General features: G+C 42.7%; 1 gene segment (V, D, J or C); it reads left to right on the plus strand.

Moving 5' to 3' along the window:
- The first annotated feature begins 1,809 nt into the window (after positions 1 to 1,809).
- On the plus strand, positions 1,810 to 19,879 carry LOC139241361 (Ig heavy chain C region, membrane-bound form-like). The segment is given in 9 exon segments: positions 1,810 to 1,886; positions 2,009 to 2,310; positions 3,432 to 3,483; positions 11,104 to 11,403; positions 12,401 to 12,712; positions 15,010 to 15,315; positions 15,834 to 16,163; positions 19,439 to 19,566; positions 19,705 to 19,879. Coding segments are annotated over 9 exon segments (1,785 nt in total).
- The last annotated feature ends 2,872 nt before the right edge of the window (positions 19,880 to 22,751 follow it).

Below are 22,751 nucleotides of genomic sequence, written 5' to 3' on the forward strand. Positions count from 1 at the left end.
TAGCTTTCTGTCTCTGCTCAGCGGGCGGGAAACAGCTAGTTGTTTTTCTGCACCGAATTAGCAGATGTTTCCTGCAAGTTACATTGTGAGTTCTAGCCCCTCATTGATGGTGAAATTGTGGAACTCTGTGACAAACTTTGTGGGAGAGGTATGGACTGTGCGTGGGTGGGATCAACTTGGAAGTTAATTCTTCGACTACTGAATCAGTAGGCAACATCCATCTAAAATATATTTTTGATGGCATGACCTTAGAAACATGATATTTCGTTTATGACACGTGAAGTACAGAAGAAAATCTCATTAGAGCAATGTAAAGCATTTGATGCATCAATTAAGGAAGGACAAATCTCCTCTGGATTGTTCTATTATAATCCAGCAGACGGCAATTGATGCCTGTGCTGGTATCACATACAAATATAGAGGTACAGATATAAAGATCGCAATAATTCATATCACAATTCTTTGTCGCTTTGATAATTTATACTTGACCCCATGAGCTGCAGTCTGCCGAGTTACAGTCCCAGTGATGGAGCCTCTGACCGGGAATTATAGTTACTCAAGTTTTGATCTAATTGTCATTGACAGCCTTTATATTTTTAAATAAAACACGCTCTGGTACAACTGTGAGAGAAATGCACTTGGCATCACAACAGCTGGCCATAGCTGGGTTAAGGTCAGCACCGAATCAAACTGCACGATGGCGACACTAAATTAAAGCATTTATTATAATGATTTCCCTTTCCAGGTGCAAATTAAAAATGTTACCTCAAACCAATAATATCCCAAAGCTACGGATAATCGGTTCACACTGATCGACACCGTTTAATCTTTAGTGTTGAGGACATTTCCATGGCCGGTGGGACAGTAATGTAATTTCGATTAGAGAGCGCGGCAGCGTGATTTAATTCTCACCCAGATAGCTTTGGGCGGACTGTGCGAACTCCTCACAATTATACAGATAGGTGCAGATCTTCACTTTTAACATTTAGAATTGCTCAGCGTGAAATAAAGTAACAGTCTTCACACGGGTGGACTGAGATCCAATGCCCGATTTGGGTCAGGAACGATTGTATTAAGTGTGGAGCTGCACAGGCGCGATGGATGCTATCTGATAAAATGTAATGTTGTTCCCAAACTTAGCTTTCCCTGCTGTATAACCGGGAAGCATATCCATCCCAGAAGCAGTTGCCGATCACAAAAATAAAGACTTCCATTTATATAGCTGCTTTCTCGAAAACAGGATGCTCTTTCGAGACAATTAACTACGTTTTGGAGTGTGCACAGCAAGATCCAACTAACAGCAACGTGATACATGACTAAATTATATTTTAGTGAAGTTTGTTGAGGGATAAATATTGAACAAACACAGGGAAGAACTCCCCTGCTCTTGTTCGAAATAATTCAATGGGATATTTTACATCCAGCTGAGAGGAATTGGACACGGAGTCAATGTGGGCTGTTTGTGGGGAATGTAAATCCTGACACTGATTCAGTGTTCTACTGAAAATCTTTTGGATATTCGGTATATAATCCCCAGCAGTATATCGGCAATCAAAGTCAAGGTAATTTTGGGTAATGTACAGAAAACACGGATTATTAATGATGTATTATATTTTACACAGCTGGATTCAGACAGGAAAATAGGGGAGGAGTCAGTCTGCTGCTGGGGGAGGCGTGTGACTCCCAGTCACCATCCCCCTCTCTCTCACACACACACACACACACACACACAGGGGACCGGACAGTTTAAATAGCGGGACCCAGCTCCAGTTCACAATCAGAAGGCGGTGTTGCGGCTCCGAGACACCTTCCCGAGACAGTTACACCGAGAGACCCGACGATGGGACTTGCCCCGTGTCTCTGTTTGTTTCTGGCCTGCTTCACCTGTGAGTATTCCTCGCTGCTTCCGTGACACAATACAAGGCGGCTTCAGATATTGTGTTTTTATTGCTATTCATTGATGTGAATGTTCTCGAAAGTAATTACAATTTATTTCATTCATTGACAGATGTCCAGTCCGAAATCGTGCTGACCCAGTCGGCTTCTGTGTCGATGAAGCCCGGAGAATCTCACAAACTGTCCTGTTCAGTGAGCGGGTTCAGTTTGGACAGCTACCGCATGCACTGGGTTAAACAAGTTCCCGGGAAGGGGCTGGAGTGGCTGCTTGCTTACTATAAAGCATCCAGTAGCACATATTACGCGCCTGGAGTGGAAGGTCGGATCATCCCTTCAAGTACATCTTCCACAACCTACATCGAGATCAAGAATCTGAGAACCGAAGACACCGCCATGTATTACTGTGCAAGAGAGCCACAGCGACCCGAACCCGACTTGGGCTCGTACAGAAACTGAACGAGAGCAATTGCAGCAACTTCCATCGAATTCTAGGTCAGTAACGGTGTAAAGTATATCAAGAGATGTGTTTAACCTAGATTGCAAGAGTGTATTTGCTACAGCAATAAACTGTTTAAGAATAAAATGCACATTAACTAACTTTGTATAGATGAAGATGGTTTATCGTTACTGTGTCCAGGATTAACAACGAGGATTCAATGAAAGCTTTAATATTGTAACTATGGGTAGGACTTTGGTCCATTTCTGCACTGTCAGAAAGAATCATCATTCGACAATCAAAATCTGATAAACCTTTCTGTTGATTGAGCAATTTATTTTCTGCCAGCGTTAATCAGAGAATGAGTGGAGTATTTGTGCGGGTCCCTGCCACTGTGGTACTACAGCGGGGTCACGGTGCTGTACACAGCGAGCGCCTCGTACAAAAAACCCCCACACGGAGTTTGCCCACGCCTGCGATCATTGCCACCGTAGGAGATTCGAAGCAAACGAGGCTTGAAAACAAGCAATGGGTCGAACTAAAATAGATTTGTAAAATGACCAGCACAACTTGAAATATCTGGCTGCTGCACTCTTATGGGAGTCGAAAAGAAGTTTTTTACAGCACTGTGCAATTTAGTCTCTGTCTTTTACAGTTAACTGTCAGCTGACGTATTTGGCACGGCGTGTCTCACTGTGGTACAGTGGGTGGCACAGCAATTACTGTCAATACAAAAACCCCTCAGCACTAATTGAGTAGGTCTGGGTCAGTGCTCGCTTTCTCAATCCACTGTATCTGCAGTGAAGTCCTATTTATGTCCAGCACTGTACTACCAGCACAGTTTAATATGGATAAACTGATCATTATTCATTGATCAGTTGGAAAATTTCATGAACTGTTCACGGGTTGCTCTGTGAAATATATAACACCAGTGCATTTATAAAGAGTGAACAATATCCATTAATACATTTATCATTTTATGAAGATCCATTGTGGTTTTACTTTGCCTCTGGGATGTGAATATTTAAACTAATGTTGGATTGCTGTCTGTTTTACGCAGTGCCGGTTATTGTGTGACCCAGCCCCGGGAATGTAACACTGTGACGGCATGGACTACTGGGGACAAGGCACCATGGTGACAGTGACAGCAGGTAAGAAACATTCACTCTTCAGCAACTGTGGAATTTGCGTCTTTATTGTATATTTCTGTGTATTTCAATAATTCACTGATTCGCTGAGTTCTGTACTGAGATTTGTTGCTATGTTTCATTTGATTCTGCTGCAATGCTTTTATGGAAAGAAACTGCTTCTCCACAGAACATGTTGTTGAGGGATTGATCCCCAGATTGGTGTGATTTGGTGTTTATCTGCTGATGGGACTCTGTGCCTTGGTTAGTTCAAACACCCAATGGTTGTTAAATCCTTTCGTGTTTCTGCAATGCTTAGTCTCTGCAACATCTAATTGCTGCATGTTTTCTGATCAAATACAAATATTATATTTAAATGTGTTTGAAAGATGATTTTAGGCAGAAACAGAATGCTTTAGATGTTATATGTAAATGTAAGATATTGTATTGTGTTTTATTTTTTGATAATTGCAATGTCATTTATTGATCAAAAGTTGACGAATGCTCATATATGTGGAATGTTACTGTAATGAAGAACTATATAATTAATATATTTGTGATATGAATCAGATTGAACTTAATACAAATTAATAGAAATAGCGCGCAATAGCACAACAATATCCTATATCAATATTAATTTATTAACATGATCCATCTAATCACAATTCTGCTCCCATTATTTTATATTTCTACTTTTTTCAATAATTAATTCGTTCAGTGATAGACGGGCTCGCTGGATACTGCATTGACATTTTTTGGCAATGTTACATTTGATTCCGCTGAAACCGTTTATAGAATTAAGCTGCTTCTCCACAAAACATTCTGTTGTTGTACTCAGCCGCTCAGTGCTATGGTTTGCTATTTAGCTGCTGAGCAGAGAGTGTGTCTGGGTTACTTTGAATAACAAAACTTTTGTGAAACTGTTTGGCTTTTGTGCGATGTTTATCTCAATGACATCAAACTGCTGCAAGTTTTTATGATCCGTTTAAAACAGTTTCAAAGATAATTGTAGGCAGACAAAAAGTAGGTTTTATAAATCAAAAATCGTTACTAAATAATGTTCTCCATCTTATTATTTAAGTGAGAATTACAGGTTCAACGATTAACCTATTCTTTATGGTGCACACATTTAATCCATGAAATGTTGCTGTAATTTCGAATTCTACGATTAAAAATTTGCAGGTTGAAGGGCAGTTAAATAAATATAACTCAAACAATTATAATGCGGTAATATTGCCCAATATCACTAAATATGCGATGCAATTAATATTCTTGTATTAACCATTATTCGCATCCCACAATTCTGCTGCGCATTGGTCACAATTAACGTGAGCAGAAAATTTTAGAGGCTGGCGACAATTTCTGATTAGGTCTGAAATGATTTTAATAGCAGCATACTGATTCCACCGCAGTTCAAGGAGGGTCTGAAATTAATTATCTCCCTGTTTTAAACAGATCCACAATAGATTGTATTCAATTATCAATTAAATGCGAGTTGTAAATTACAGTTTGTAAATGTCATAAATCTGACGGGTTATTAAATTCTAAAATTATGTAATTTCTTCAATTAAATTTTTTGTTTCATAGCGAGACAATTATCACTTAACTAATCTGCACCGTTTGTAAGATGATAGCCTGAGCGTTAGGCGTCGCTGGCAGTCAGAGCATTATTCATATGATTCTATTTAAATTCAAGGAAAGTTCAGACTGACAGACACACAACCCATTCAAAGTAAAGCTGATTAATTTAATTACCAGAAGGTCAATGTTATTTTTGAATTGAATAACAACATCCAGTCTCCCATAGCTGTGCTGCATATGGGGTAGAATTATAGAGAGTGAACACATTACATTTAAGAGTTATGTTTAACTGTGATTCACGTTAAATTGATCACCAAAATCTCTCCTCCATTTGCTCATGAAATGTCAGTGTCGCAGATGGCCTGAATGAATGCTTCCCCGCCAATATTACGTTGATCATTCTGGAAAGTAGTTTCAATAAATAGCTTAATAATTAATTTACGGGCATTGTGTGAATTACAGGAGTAAAATATAAAAAAGATTATCTATGTTATTAAATAGCGGAGTCTATGTTACCGACTGCACACTGGTCTGTTGCCTGTTATTTAATAAAATATATTTTACAGTTAAGAATGAGGATAATGTTTAAACTGGAGGGACCTGATTTAGAAAACATTCAGCGTTACAGCCCATCGATAGTTAGTGAGATGTAACAACGGCCAGACGTTGAACTATTTAAAATACTCCACTCCTAAATCCATCATATGAAATCCACTCTGAGAAAAGAGGGAGTTTATGTTGTATCAGAGAGTTCAGAAACATGCAGAGTTTACATGTGTCGCTAGAGAGCGGGAATATATTGGAAGCTACTGATCATTTTAACTTATTCAAATGTGATTTGAATCAATAAACATAATATATTAGTCTGAATGTCTTCATCTTTTAATATGATTCTTAATATGTTAAAATTGATAAGTGCCATATTAAATTAACTGAAACGCTAATATGTCACACGTTACGAAGCAGGAACAGGATTAATATGAATATTAACTAATTTTATTATAATGCAGTATTAGATCAGCAAACACCAATATTACTTTAGAGTATAATATCAGTGTGAACTCATTAACCATTAATGACCTCCCACAATTGCGTTGTATACTGGAGAGGATTACAGTTACTGCAACATCTCGAGGGTTGGCGAGAATTTTAAATTAAGTCTAAGATTAACTTAGTAAACAAGACTTGTCTTACTCAGTTTTGTTCAGATGGATAAGGTGTATCCGCAGATTTTAATGAATTAACTTCGTGTTTTGCCTCGATGATTTTACAGGTTATATTTAATTATGAAATTATATTGAACCAGTGGCTAATCGGTTTTCAATGTAACTGTTTCCTGGTTTGTTAAATTCCTACTCTGAAAGGGAGTCCCGATAAAATGCAGCAAATTACCATGGAATGTAGATTATTTCGATATAATTGTTTTCAGGATTTGTACGATTGTAGAGATGGAGGGAGACATGATTGGAAGTCGAAGAAAGTTTTCCAACTTAATATCAGTTTAATTTTTTTTTTAAATTGCACTTTTGAGATGATCGGAAATTGACAGGAGATCAATTGTAAATCAGCTTTATTGAAACTGACAGATGGCACCGATCTATCTGCTGAGAGCAAGATTGTGCCTGTTCTCTTTCTGTGCGCCTGCTCACTGTGTGAGAATCAGGAGCCCTCCTGATTAGCTGTAAACCTTCCGGTTTGTCCTCTTGTATTTCGTTGAGTACAATTCGACTCATTTATTTGAGAAGCTTGTATCTCTGAAAAATGTGACAGTTTCAGGTTAAGTTTGAGGAGGCACCTCACAAATGGGACCAATAACGCAATTTTTGGCATTCAGAAGCAGAAGTTCAAAAACACTTCTGTTAAACTGTTGAAGGTGCTTTAATCAGTTTCTAACCCATGCTATAACTGTCCCTGGAGTCCTGATGGGACAGTGTAGAGAGAGCTATACTCTGTATTTAACCCCTGCTGTACCTGCTCCGGTACTGTTTGGTGCGACAGTGTAGAGGGAGCTTTACTCTGTATCTAACCGGAGAGACCTGCCCTCGGAGTGTTTGATGGGACAGTGTAGAGAGAGATTTACTCTGTATTTAACGCATGCTTTACCTGCCGTCGGAGTGTTTGATGAGACAGTGTAGAGGGAGCTGCACTCAGTATCTATCCCAAGCTGTACATGCCCTGGGAGCGTTTGATGCGGCAGTGTAGAGGGAGCCTTACTCTCTATTTAACCATTGCTGTATCTGCCCTGGGACACTGAGAGTTTTGGATGGGATCGTGCAAAGGGAGAATGTATTCTTTATCTAACCCGTGTTGTAGCTGCTCTGGGTCAGTCTGATTGTGCAATGTATAAGGAGCTTAACTCTGTATTTAACCCGTGCTGTAACTATCCCGTGACACTTTGATAGGACAGTGTAGAGGCAACATTTACTCTTTATCTAACTCGTGTACTGTCTGCCGTGGTAGTGTTTAGTAGGACAGAGTAGATGGAGCTCTGCTCTCTATTTAACTAGTGCGCTACCTTATCTGGACTGTTTGACAGTGCAGTATTGGCATGGCTTTTCTCGAAATCAATCCCTTGATACAGCTGAGCATAGAGTGCAGAGGGAGCTTTACTCTATATTATTTGTAATATAACAGACCTGAAAATGCTTTATCCAGGGGCATTCACGCAGCCTTAATTTGTATCCAACTAATAAAGTTCGAGTTAGCAAGGCAGATATGTTCAAATAAATATTTCCATTGCTCCAATGAAACAACAATGCCTTAATTGAGTTTAACATTATTGCAAAATAACTGCTTCATTTTTGATTAATTGATAAACGTTAAACATTTTGAGTATCAGATAATGATTGAATGAGATTGGCCTGATCTTGAGTTCAATTTCAGAACAAACAGTTTCTGGAAAAGATTGAAATGGTCCAGAAAGCAGCGCCTGTTCTGATCTTATGGTAGGCTGGAAGTTAATTTGACAATTTAACTGGTGAATGTCGAACTCCTGCTTCAAATAACCGTCATGGGAACGTTATGTTTGAAATCAGCATTTCGTTCAATTGTTTTTTTTTAATGCACCAGGTCGGGACAGACGCAGGTCAGATGCAGCTGTTGGACTGGGTCATAACACAAGGCACACAGTAACTGAACTGCATTTCTGTGAAGCATTTAAAGAAATACATTCAGCCTGCGATGAATTGCCATTCACAATAATCTTTCAGACTCTAACGGTATCCAATTGAATCGTTTGAGCCAAATATCTCAGTCCCTTTATTTTAACTGTCCCATTTCACTATAACAGACAATAAACATAGATCTGATAGAGGTGTTCAACATGATGAAGCTTTTCTAGAACTTAACCCTCTCTTTTAAAAAAAAATCCCCTCATTTTCCCTCTAGTTCTTTTGCCAATTATTTTAAATCTGTGACCTTTGATTAACGACGTACTCATCAGTGGAAATCGTTTCTCCTGACTTGCTTTGACAAAACCTCTCTCAATTTTGAATATCTCTATTCGGCCTCCAATTAATTTTCACTGCTTTAATACACAACCCCAGCTTTTCTAATAATTCCACCTAACTGAAGTCTCTGATCCTTGGTATCATTCTGGGGCCTTGTCATCCTTTCTAAATTGTGGAGGTCAGAATTGTATACACTACTGCATCCGATGTCTAACCAGTGATTTGTAAAGGTTGAACATGACACCCGTGATTCTCTATTCAATGCCCCTTTTACAATGGCAATAACGCATACAATTTAGTAAACTTCTTATCAACTTGCCCGGTCACCTTCAAAGAGATGTGAATATGTACGCCCAGGACCCTCTGCTCTGGCACCTCCCTCAAATTAATGCCTGTTAGATTATATTGCCTCTACATGTTGTTCCTCCAAAATGCATTAAATTGTATCTGTCATGTGCCTGCCTATTTCACCAATCTGTCGATGCACTCCTGAAGTCCGCTGCTATCCTGCTCACACATTCCCACGTTGCCAAGTTTGCATCATCCGTGAACTTGTAAACTGTATTCCCGATAACAAGTCCAGGTAATTTATATATATAACAGGAAAAGCAATGTTCTTCATACCGATCAATGGGCGACCCCACTACTCTTCTGTCAGAAAAAAACATCTGTTCACCACTGCTCACTGCCTCCTCTCCCGCAGCCAATTAAATACCCAAGTTACCTCCATCCCTTTAATCACATGTGCTTCAATTTTCCGAATAATTCTTTTATGAGATACTTTATAAAATGCCATTTGAACATCTATATATAACACATCCATTGCAACAGCATCATCGACCCTCTCTGTAACTTTACGGTGTAGACCGAGATTTCAGTATCTGACCAATAAACCACAGGTGTTTCAGTAATCCGCACAAACCAGAATCGAGAGTTACCCATATCAGCAGTAACCAGGTTCTTTATCCTTCCTAGCATAGACCCGGCTGATAACCAACCGATTTATAATGTTTAAGTTTTGCCAATATTAGGTATTTAGAGAAGAAAACCTGTCCTGATGTTTAGATTATGTTCGGTTCGAACAACAACAAGAAGTGACTGCAACGACCCAGAAAGCAGTGCATGTTCTCACTGGCGGGAGGCTGGAAAATAATTTGTAAAATTAAATGGAGCTTTTAAAGAGCATCGTTCCATATAACCGGCTTTGGGAACCGTACATCATTCGGATTATTTCATGGAGTGATTGGGAAGAGGAAGGTCAGGAGACATCCAATCAGTAACAGGGGACAGATCACAACTCATACTGCATCGCTCTTCCTCCAATTCGGAGCAGGAAAGAGATAGGCCCGAATCAATCCCGATTGAGATCAAACTTGAATCCTAGATATCAGGCTGTGCAAAAGTTCCCGGTTCAAATCTGAGCGCTGAATTAATCAATTCACATTTTAAAGGAGACTTCAACCATTTATTTGAACGTCCTATATTTTCCTGGGAAGAAAGAAGATTTAGATGAGGTCTGATAGAGGGGTTTTGGAACTATGAAGGGTTTTATGAAGGGATTCGGGAAACATATTTCCCCAGGTCGGTGAGTTGGTGAGTAAATGGCACTGATTGAATATCAGCAGCAAAGGAATGAAGGGAGAGGGTATTATTGTACTATTCTACACAGGTGCTGTTGGGACATGGGTTGTCCTATCAGAAAGAGGGCTGCATGCATAATCCATAACAGCTTAATAAAATTGAACGTTTGAGAAGAAGATTGGGAATTGGAAGGTGAACGGGATTATTGGAGAGATCGTTCAGAGGCGTGATGGGCCGAATAGCCTCCTTCCGTGCTTTAAAGTTGTATTATTTTATCACTCTCGGTCATGCTTATAAACATGCCGGGATTAAAAAAAGTTAATACAACTAGTAGATCTTGCTGTAGAAGTTGTGTGATTAGGATAATTCACCCCATCGACATTCAACCAAGTGTATCCCCTGAAAACAATACTTGCATTTATATAGCGCGTTTAATGTAGTGAAACGTCCCAAGACGATTCATACGAGCTTAAGGAGGTAAAATTTGATATCAGGCCACATAAGCAGTTTTCTTTAGTATGGTCAGCAGTGATTTTGGCAATTGACCAAAATCTTGGTCCAAGAGGTTAGTTTAAACAGCATCTTAAAATGGAGAGTTGACTTCACTTTAATATCATGGAATGGCCTGATTTTGTGCTGCTAATAAGATTATGAGAGCAAAAGGATGCAGGGAGGAACTCAGAATATATAATGTGAAATAATTTACTGTGAAAGTGATTGGAGATTGAGGGGAGAGTTCCATAATAGCAGGAAGAAATCCACGATACAATATCCCACCATTCACTCCGTAAAAAGGGGCCTGCTGGACAGAATGCCCCTTTAAGTCTCGTGACTATCCTGATGTGCAGGACTGGAGTTACGTGGAGGCGTTTCACGTCGGATCTCATAATTGCTAGTAATTCAAATGTTGACGTAGGGTTTGATCGGTAAATGATGGATTTAGTTCACCCCGTAGTGAAACGTTTAGTTGTTTGGTTATTTTATAAGCACTGATTACAGAGTCTAACTTGTTCACTTGGCCAATCTTTCCCAGCGACACCATCTGCTCCCAAACTCTATGCCCTGCTCTCCTCCTGTGAACAACCCGACACTGGCGGCCCCGTCACCTATGGCTGCTTAGTGATGGACTACTCCCCGGAAATCACCAGCCTTTCCTGGAGGACAGAAGAAGCGCCGATCACCACTGGATTGAAGACCTACCCTTCAGTCCTCAACAAGAAGGGAGCCTACACACTGAGCAGCCAGTTAACCATCAGCAAGTCATTGGTGGGGAGTAGCGCAATCTACTGCGAGGTTCGACGAGATGGCAAGGTCTGGGACGTAAAAATGCCAGGTGAGTGCTGTGGGATACAAGGAAGGCAAATTGTGAAAAGCAGAGATGATATGTTCAACTTCTATACAACCTTGGTTAGACCAGACTTTGAGTAATGTGCACAGTTCTGGTCTCCATCTTACACTTCGAGTCATTGCACAGCTCTGGTCATCATATCACACAGTGAGTGCTGCGTACAGGTCTGGTTTCCACATCATATTTAGAGTATTGTACACAGATAAGGTCTCCATAACATATTAAGAGTGCTGCATACAGGTCTGGTCTCCATAACAGATCTCAGTGTGCATTACGATCTCCAAATCAAAATTCGAGCATAGTTCTGGTTTCCATATCACACTCAGAGTAGTACGCACATGTCTGGTCTCCATATCACATATAGAGTACTGTACACTGCTCTAATCTCCGGATCATATCAACTGTAATGTGCATAGTGCTGGTTTCCATATTATAAGTATGATACAGAGGCACAAGGACAACACCAGAACTGAAAAATTGCAACTGTCAATAATTGCTGAACGGAGTGGGATTCGTTTCTCCAGAAAAGGGAAGGCTGAGTGGTGATCAAATGGTGGTCTTTAAAATTATGAAGCGATTTAAAGGTTAAACGTAGATAAAATATTTTGCTTGAACAGGAGCCCGATATTGGGGCCATAAATATAAGATATTCACTAATAAATCCAATAGGGAGTCCAGGAGAAAGTTCTTCACCCAAGGAATTGGTAAAATATGGAACTCCCTGCCACATGGAATACGAGGCGAATATCAGAGATGCGTTTCAGGGGAATCTAGATAAGTACACGAGGGAGAAAGGCATCTAAGGTTATGTTGATAGCGGGTAGGCAATAGGGAGAGAGGAAGCCCATGTGGAACATAAACATAGGCCTGTTGGGCCTTATGGTCTGTTTCGGTGATGTAGATTATATGTTAAAAACCACTTTAAAGTTCTTAATTGTTTGGATTGTAACAAATAATCGCCATAAAATGTATTTTCTTGCAGGTCCTGTGGTACATCATCCAGCTGTTATCCTTACCTTGAGTTCCAAGGAAGAAATCACCAGTAGCAGATCTGCAACCGCCGTGTGTTCAATCATCGATTTCCATCCAAACTCACTGACCGTGAATTGGCTGAGGAATGGACAAATTATGAAATCGGGCTTCATCACCTCTCCCGTATGTGAGGTGAATGGGAACTTCTCGGCGAGCAGTCGGCTGACATTCTCCGCCGCGGAATGGTTCGCCCATTCAGTCTATACCTGCCAGGTCTCTCATCAAGGAATCACCCAAAACCGAACTATCACCAGATCTCCGGGTAAGAGACATCGCCCCGGGAAGTTCCGGATCATTCTGAGCGCTGATCTCAGTCAGGGCTTTAATCGTAATTAGTAAAAAAGCACTGAACTATTTCTAATTTCTAATCATACAGTTTGTTTTTCATTTCGGTGTAAGCCCTGACTGAGGATTCCTCACGGTTCATGATTCCGTCACTTTGCTAAAGGTTACCCTCTGCTTGCCCTTAGTCTCAGCTTTATCCTGAGTTGCCTGAGCATATTGGGATCGACAGTCGGTGTCTCCAGGCCTTTACTATGTAAGGGCCACTGCTAGAAATTGCTAGAAAGGGTGTAGACAAATAAAGTGACCTTGGAGTGCATGTCCACAAATCCCTAAAGGTAGCACACCAGCTTGATAAGTGGGTTAAGAAGGCAGACGTAATATTTACCTTTATTAGTCGAGGCATGGAATAAAATAGCAAGGAGCTTATGGTTGAACTCTATAAAACACTTGTTAGGCCGCAGCTGGAGTAGCACGTGCATTTCTGGTCACCAGGTTACAGGAAAGATATTGCTGCACTGGAACGGGTGCAGAGGATATTTACCAGGAAGTTGTATGGACTGGAGAATTTTGGCAATGAGGAAAGATTGGATAGGCTGGGTCTATTTTGTTTGCAACAGAGGAGACCTGATTGAGATGTATAAGATTATGAGGGGCCTTGATAGAGTGGATAGGAAGGACCTGTTCCCCTTGGCAGATGAGTCAACAACCAGGGGACACAGATTTAAAGTAATTGGGGCGAGGTTTAGAGGAGATATGAGAGGAAATGTCTTCATCCAGAATGTAGTGTGGGTCTCAAAATCACTACCTGAAAGGGTGGTAGAGGCTGAAACACTCAGCGCATTAAAAAAAAATATTGGATATGCAATGAACCTTCAGGGCTACGGACCAAGAGCTGGAAAGTGGGATTAGGCTGGATTGCTCTTGTTTGGCCGGCGCGGACACGATGGGCCAAAATTGCCTCTTTCCATGCTGAAAATGTCTATGATTTTATGATCTGCCTTTTTAGAACACAGCATTCAGTTCTGGGCACCGCACCGCAGTATGGATAAACTGGCTTTAGAGCGGGTGCAACGCAAATTCACCCGAATGATACCGGGCTAAAACGGCTAAATGATGAGGACGGGTTAGGCTTGTATTCCTTTGTGTAGAATGTGAAGAGGCGATGTAATTGAGGTGTTTACGTTGATAAATGGAACTGATGTTGTAGATAGCAAGAAAATATTTCCTCTGGTGCGGTACTTCAGAACCAGGGACAGAACCTTAAAAGTAGATCTACACCATTCAGGGGTAATGTCAGGAAGGATAATTTCACACAAAGTCTCGTGTACATCTGGAACTCTCTCCACCACACCCCCCCCCCCCGGGCCTCCCAAAGCTGTTGAGGGTAGGGGTCAATTGAACATGTCAAAATTGAGATTGATAGATCTTTGTTAGGCAAGGGTGTAAAGGGTTGCACAACCAAAGCGGGTAGATGATGTTGAGGTAGATATCAGCCATGATCTGATTGAATGGCAGAACAGGATGGATGGGCTGAATGGACTTCTCCTGTTCCTATGACACTATTACTGTCCTGCGGTTATATTCCCTCCTTACTCTCTCTCACTAGACATGATAAAAGCTCACTAATGACAGAAATGTTTAAAAAAACTACTTCACATCAGTATTGCAATTTATTCCCCATGACAAAAGACCCCTTGAAATTCCCTCCCCACTACCTTTTACTTCTGCTCTGCCGGGGGGGGGGGGCGGGTGGCTACTGGTTCCTGCACATTTTCATCAACCCCAAAATCACAAGACACAGAAAATTAACTTTGTTTCCTGTTGCAACTATAATCCTGGATTTGATTTGACACTCGTTTTGAACCAGTGTAATTTCCATGTAGAGCTCTTTAACCTGGGGGTGGAGCCATTATACTGAGCGCAAATGCGTTCGGGCAGAAGGATCGATAGACGGGCGTAAAGGAGCAAGGATTTTCGGGACGAGCGCTATTCAGTGCATAACACAATTGCACCCAACTTTATTCAATGTTTTATGTCGGGTCTTTGCCTCACAGCCGATCACAGGTGGCTCTGGGTGCAAATACACAGGAAATGTTAAAGCGTCTCCCGGGATGGTTGCCAATTCGTTGTCCTTCCAATAATGATGGTTGTTAAGCAACAACGAGAGATTAATATCTCAAAGGTGATTTATTGTTCCTTTTGGGAGTTAAGCAGAATGCTGCTATCCTGACTCTGGAGATGAAGCTTTGCTTGTCTTTCATTTCTGCTTCACAGAAGATTCCTCGTGCAACGATCCAAAAATCACTCTTTCGCCGCCGTCACTCGAGCAGGTCTTAATGGAGGCGACAGTGACCTTAACCTGCATCGTGTCGAATGCTCCTTTTGGAGTCACCGTATCCTGGGAGCGGAAAAAGGACATTTTGAAACCAGGGAATCACGGTGAACCGGGAGAGGGCGACAGTGTGATCAGCAAGTTAGACATCTCGACACAAGACTGGCTGAGTGGGGATGTGTTTGACTGCGTGGTGAGCCATCGGGATATGCACACTCCGATCAGAGGTTCCATCCACAAGGAAATGGGTGAGCGGCGTGATTGTAGTAACACGTGAGAGGCTGAAACTATCTAGCCGGTGCTTGTGCATGGGCCAATTCGTTCTAATAAGTATTTTAATAGATTACTTTGATAATTCAAATGGTAATCCCACGAACTAAACACTCTGGGATATGGGATGATGCATTTAAGGGGAAGTTAGATAATTGCAGGAGGGAGAAAGCAATAGAAGGACATGTTACGTGGTTTAGATGGTGAGCTGGGAGGATGCTCGTGTGGAGCATAAAAGTTGGTATAAATCAGTTGGCCGAATGGCCTGGTTCCTAGCAGTGATTCCTGTGTAATTTTCCAGTACAACTCTTCAAGCTCCCAGAGAGAAGGATTTTATTCCATTCTGTTCTGGGCTGAAAAACTGGACAGGCCACAGAGGCGAAAAAGGGAATCCTTTAAAATTCAGCGCAAACCACGTATCTCGCGCATTTAACCACCGGTGTCATTTTCTCTGGAAGTCTCCAGTTTATTGATGTTTATTGTAATTGATCTGCAGCTAACGATCCGCGGGAACCGGCCGTGTCTGTCCTCCTGCCTTCGGCAGAAGAAATCTCCGCTCAGAGGTTGGTCAGCCTCACCTGCTTAGTGAGAGGTTTCTCCCCCCGAGAGATCTTCGTCAAGTGGACCGTCAATGACAAGCCGGTGAATTCGGGCAACTACACGAACACCGAGGTGAAGACGGAGAACAGCAGCAGCTCTTTCTTCACGTACAGCCTGTTATCCATTGCAGCCGAGGAGTGGGCCAGCGGTGCTTCTTACTCCTGTGTGGTAGGACATGAAGCCATCCCCTTGAAGACCATCATCAGAACAGTCAATAAATCCAGCGGTAAACCCAGTTTTGTGAACATTTCTCTTGGTCTGATGGACACCGTCAATGCTTGTCAATGAGAATCTCTCGATTGCATTTCAGTTCTTAAATAAAAACCAATAAAGGCCTTTTCTTCCAATCGTGAGTTACACACACAGCCGCTCAATTAATTTTGTTTCCCATTTTTGCCAAGGGGCGGGCTGTTAATGTGAAGCAGAATATCTGTCGGACTTGGGCACAAAGCTTGTACAGCCAGCGCTCCCAGCTCAGATACACCACAGTTTGGAGACAGAGTGAAGCTCTTTCATGACAGGGTTCCTCAAAGTAATTTCAGCAACTTTCTTCCCACTGGCAGAACCTGCAAAGTTCCATTTTCCGACAAACAAATGCAGCACATTTAGATCTATGTGTCATTGTTTCTCGTGTTGTCCATCCCTTCAGATTTGGGGCCGGTTTTAATTGGCAGCATCGCACCCTCTTGGATCTGAAATGAGGGCGACACGGGAACAGGAACTGTACCTCCCACTGCCCCACCAGAGAGAGAGAACAATCAATTGTTAAACCCCTGTACCTCCCACTGCCCCACCAGAGAGAGAGAACAAGTCAATTGTTAACCCCCTGAACCCCCCACTGACCCACCAGAGAGAACAAGTCAATTGTTAACCCCCTGTACCACCCACTGACCCAACAGAGGGGAAAGGTCAATTGTTAATCACCTGTACCCCCCACTGACCCACCCGGGGGAGGGGAAGTGTCAATTGTTAACCCACGGTACTCCCACTACCCCACCAGAGAGAGGGGAAATGTCAATTGTTAACCCCCTGCAACTCCCACTGCCCCAACAGAGCGAGGGGAAAGGTCAATTGCTAACCCCCTGTACCCCCCACTGCCCCACCAGAGGGGAAAGGTCAATTGTTAACCCCCTGTACCCTCCACTGCCCCACCAGAGGGGAAAGGTCAATTGTTAACCCCCTGTACCCTCCACTGCCCCACCAGAGGGGAAAGGTCAATTGTTAACCCCCTGTACCCTCCACTGCCCCACCAGGGGGAGGGGAAAGTTCAATCGTTAACCCACTGTACTCCCACTACCGCACTAGAGAGAGGGGAAAGGTCAACTGTTAATTCATTGTAAGACCACTGCCCCAACAGAAGGAGGGGAAAGGTCAATTGTTAATCTCCTGCACCTCCCACTGCCCCACCAGAGAGAAGGGAAAGGTCAATTGTCAACCCACTGTACCTCACACTGCCCCACCAGAGAGCGCAAAGGTGAATTGTTAATCCCCTGTACCTCACACTGCCCCACCAGAGAGCGCAGGAGTGAATTGTTAACCCCCAGTACCTCACACTGCCCCACCAGAGAGAGAGTGGAAAGGGCAATTGTTAACCATCTGTACCTCACACTGCCCCACCAGAGAGCGCAAAGGTGAATTGTTAATCCCCTGTAACTCCCATTGCCCCACCATAGGGAGGGAAAAGGGCAATTGTTAACCCCCTGTACCCCCCACCACCCCACCAGAGAGGAAAGTCAATTGTTAACACCCTGTACCCGCCACTGCCCCACCGGAGAGAGAGCAAAGGTTAATTGATAATCTCCTCTACCTCCCACTGCCCCACCAGGGGGAGGGGAGAGGTCAATTGTTAACCCCCTGTACCTCCAACTGCCCCAGCAGGGGGAGGGGAAAGGACAATTGTTTACCACTGTACCCCCACTGCCCCACCAGAGAGAGAGGAAAGGGCAATTGTTAACCCACGGTACCTCCGCTGCCCCATCAGAGAGAGGCGAAAGGGCAATTGTTAACTCATTGTGTCTCCGATTCTCCAACACAGTGAGGGAAACGGCAATTGTTAAGCCACTGTACCCCTCAATTCCCACCAGGGAGAGATGCCCATCTTTGAATTGTTGCATTCCGTCGCCTGACGTCACCTGGCGTCTCACGCTGAAAACATTTACACAGAGCGGGGAAGAATGCGTGCAAAAGTGAGTGCGTGTGTTTTTGTGAAAGTTCACGCTTGCACATAAACACACAGAGACTTACACATAAACACGCACATAGGCACACTTACACAGGATAATACACATGCCCAGAATATAATACACACTGTCATTGTCTGAACCAGTTATTAGTACTCTCTGATAGTTTGAATGACAGCAAAAATACACACACACACCCTTACACTAAACAGTCAAAAACACACGCATTAACACACATACACACACACACACGCACACACACATGCACTTACACTCGCATAAACACACACATCAACACAATGCCACTAACGCATAACACACACACACATTTACATGCGAACACACACATTTACACATAAGCGCACACATGCTTACCCCTAAACATACATAACACTTGCACATAACCATACACACACAAATGAAAAACACACACATGAATGTACTTATACAAAACACACACATTTAAACATAAATACACAAAATTTCATATAAACACACAAAGACTTGCAAGTAAACGTACAGAATCGTACGAAAATAAACACACACTGACACATAAATATAGATGCATAGAATGGCTCATTAACACCCGCAAACTTGCATATCAACATTACATTAACACACATCAACACACAAACACAGACTAAACCAGAAGAAGTGATCGTCATGCACATATATGTAAACACTAAAGTGCACAAAATACATCAGGCTATCGATGAATATAGAATTAAAATACACTCTTGGAACAGTCTCCCAACCATTATATTAAATAAATAATTTCTGATGTCATAATATCTCACATTCCTCTATTCTGGTCCTACGCACACACTGAATTAACGTTCTTAGTTGGAAACTGATGCAAGTTAATTGTGTTCAGAACATTGACCGTCACAAATTAATCAAGATTATAACTCACATCCGACGTCTTACCCTGCCGCCTTGACAGTCTCCAAATAATTAGGTAGCTAAAACTATTGTTAAAATAATCGGTATCGCTCAGTAAACCTCCCTCGATATTACATCATACTATTCCCGAACGGTAAATCCTATGAAATTGATACAAAATCAATGAGCGTGTGACATTGAAGGAAAACTGTCAAATTTTCCAACACAGATTGTAGGAGGATAATAAAGGAAGAGCGACTGTGGAATTAGGAACACAGATAGATTGTTGGGAGTGATTAACTTAACACAGGGCATACATTGAACATCAAGTTAGAGAAAAAACTAATACCTTAAGGAAATAAAATAGAATATATAATAATAATACGATATTTTGGATTAGCAAACGATCTGAATATTTTCCTCCTCTACATCTCCGCAGATTCCTCAGATCACATCTGGGATGAAGACTACGAGGGCCAGAGCGGCAACATCTGGACAACCGCTTCCACATTCATCATCCTGTTCTTCCTGAGCATGTTCTATAGCGCTGCCGTCACTCTGGTGAAGGTGAGAAGATTCAGTGCATTTGCTTCGAGCTGACTGAAGCTGTTTGCCAAATCTCTGAACGTTTCATTGATAAAAACCCTGAGATAAATGCCCCAAAGCACTAAATCCCTGCTTCAATCTTTTGTCCCTCTTTTACAGGTCAAGTGATCGGCTGGATCTCGGCCGCCGTGGATTTTCCTCATCTGGTTATTAACATCACTGTGTCCTGAAAATAAACTAGGTCCTCTTGGTGATTCCCGGATTCAATTGACTTCAGTTTTTTCGTCTCTGTGTTTGAGAAGTGAGATAATCGTGGCTATAATGTAAATGTATCTCTGAGTTTCATAATTGTTTGAATATCTCATGTATAACGACGTCACTTTTCTCATTCATGATTCACAATTATGCCCTTCCCTTTATGTTGAAATGTTTCTCTCTCCCTGATGTCTGTTTCAGTTGTACAGATAGCTGGCAGCTCAGGCCGCGTGTGTTCCAGGCGCAATGTGACTCTCATTTGTTATATTCAATTCGTGTTAACATTTTAAAAACGTCTCTGTAAATTGTTCGATGTGAAATTGTTAATAAATCATGAATGATAAATGGAATATATTGGACTTTGTTGAGTTCCTTTCTCCAAGGCTCATTCACATCGTTCCCTTTCCCTATCACACTTTGTTTTATTCCCCTGAGAGTTATTCATCACCCGTCCTGTCTGGGTTGTGTTTGAATCCAATCCCTTCAGTGAAGGAGCCGCTGCGCCACCTAGTGTCCGATCATTGTAACGACACAATTCCCCCAGCCTTTTTACGTCATGCTGCAGAGGCGATATGACTGCACAGCGAACAGGCGGCACATGCAGTCTCTTTTAATATTATGGTCCTTCACGTGCCAGGTTATGTTAAAGAGAAATACTCTGATGCATCAACGTCTGATAGATTATAGAACGTGTCAGAGTAAATCTCCTTTTAAACTGTCCCATCAAACACTCCCAGGGCAGGTACAGGGGGTTAGATACAGAGTAAAGCTCTCTCTACATTGTCACATCAAACACTCCCAGGGCAGGTACAGGGGGTTAGATACAGAGTAAAGCTCCCTCTACATTGTCACATCGAACACTCCCAGGGCAGGTACAGCACAGATGAGACCCAGAGTAAAGCTCCCTCTACACTGTCCCATCAAACACTCCCAGGGCAAGTACAGCACGGGGATAGATACAGAGTTAAGCTCCCTCTACACTGTCCCATCAAACACTCCCAGGGCCGTTTCAGCACTGGTTAAACACAGAGAAAAGCTCCTTCTACACTTTCCCATGAAACGCTCCCAAGGCAAGTACAGCACGGGTCCGATACAAATTAAAGCTCTCTCTGCACTATCCCATCAAACACTCCCAGGGCAGGTACAGCACGGGTTAGATCCAGAGTAAATCTCCGGCTACACTTTCCCATCAAACACTCCCAGGGCAGGTACAGCACGGGTTAGATCCAGAGTAAATCTGCGGCTACACTGTCCCATCAATCACTCCCAGGTCAGGTACAACACGGGTTAGATACAGAGTAAATCTCCGGCTCCACTGTCCCATCAAACACTCCCAGGGCAGGTACAGCACGGGTTAGATACAGAGTAAAGCTCCCTCTACACTGTCCCATCAAACACTCCCAAGGCAGGTACAGGGGGTTAGATACAGAGTTATGCTCCCTCTACACTGTCCCATCAAACACTCCCAAGGCAGGTACAGGGGTTTAGATACAGAGTTATGCTCCCTCTGCACGTCCCATCAAACACTCCCAGGGCAGGTAGAGAGGGTTAGATACAGAGTAAAGCTCTCTCTACACTGTCCCATCAAACACTCCCAGGGCAGGTACAGGGGGTTAGATACAGAGTAAAGCTCCCTCTACACTGTCCCATCAAACACTCCCAGGGCAGGTACAGCACGGGTTAGATACAGAGTAAAGCTCCTTCTGCACTATCCCATCAAACACTCCCAGGGCAGGCACAGCATGGGTTAGATCCAGAGTAAATCTCCGGCTACACTTTCCCATCAAAAACTCCCAGGGCAGGTAGAGCACGGGTTAGATCCAGAGTAAATCTCCGGCTACACTGTCCCATCAATCACTCCCAGGGCAGGTACAACACGGGTTAGATACAGAGTAAATCTCCGGCTACACTGTTCCATCAAACACTCCCAGGGCAGGTACAACACGGAATAGATACAGAGTAAAGCTCACTCTACACTGTCCCATCAAACACTCCCAAGGCAGGTACAGGGGGTTAGATACAGAGTTATGCTCCCTCTACACTGTCCCATCAAACACTCCCAGGACAGGTAGAGGGGGTTAGATACAGAGTAACTTTCCGGCTACACTGTCCCATCAAACACTCCCAGGGCAGATACAGGGGGTTAGATACAGAGTAAAGCTCTCTCTACACTGTCCCATGAAACACTCCCAGGGCATGTACAGGGGGTTAGATACAGAGTAAAGCTGCCTCTACACTGTCCCATCAAACACTCCCAGGTGAGGTACAGCACGGGTTAGATACAGAGTAAAGCTCCCTGAACACTGTCCCGTCAAACACTCCCGGAGCATGTACAGCATGGGTTAGATACAGAGAGTACAGTCCCATCTGCAAAGTACCAACACACTCCCAGGGCAGGTCCAGCACGGGTTAGATACAGAGCAAAACACCATCTACACTGTTCCATCACACAATGCAAGGGCAGCTACAGCACGGATTAGATATGGCACAGAAAGTCCAGGGAGCTCAAACTCTGGGAGAGATACCTAAAGCCTGGGGCCTATGTGACAAACAGACAGTCGTTCCGTTTTTACTGTACACACACAGAAAGCAAAGAAAGAGACTAAAGTTGGAGAGACTTTATTTGAGAGAGAGGTTCGGGATCACACAGCGTCTGCAGGTACATTTGCAGCCTTCTGCCCAGTGAGCACCGCAAGATACAGGCAATGAGATTGGCGGGAAAATTGAAATTATGATGTAAGACTAATGTATGGAGAAAGAGTCAGACTGAACACTGTGAGTTCAAAGTAAAGTGTGACCTTAGTCTTCTATTGCAGGTCTCCAGACTGCCTCTCCAACCTGTGAAGCCTTCTGAAATATCTGTGCTCCCAAGGGATTATGGGATCCCTTGGCATTCCGGGGAATGCGCCTACTGGTGGCTGCACAGTGTAACTACCAGCCCACATATATAA

Source organism: Pristiophorus japonicus, unplaced genomic scaffold (assembly GCF_044704955.1).
Source record: "Pristiophorus japonicus isolate sPriJap1 unplaced genomic scaffold, sPriJap1.hap1 HAP1_SCAFFOLD_105, whole genome shotgun sequence".
NCBI lineage: Eukaryota > Metazoa > Chordata > Chondrichthyes > Pristiophoridae > Pristiophorus > Pristiophorus japonicus.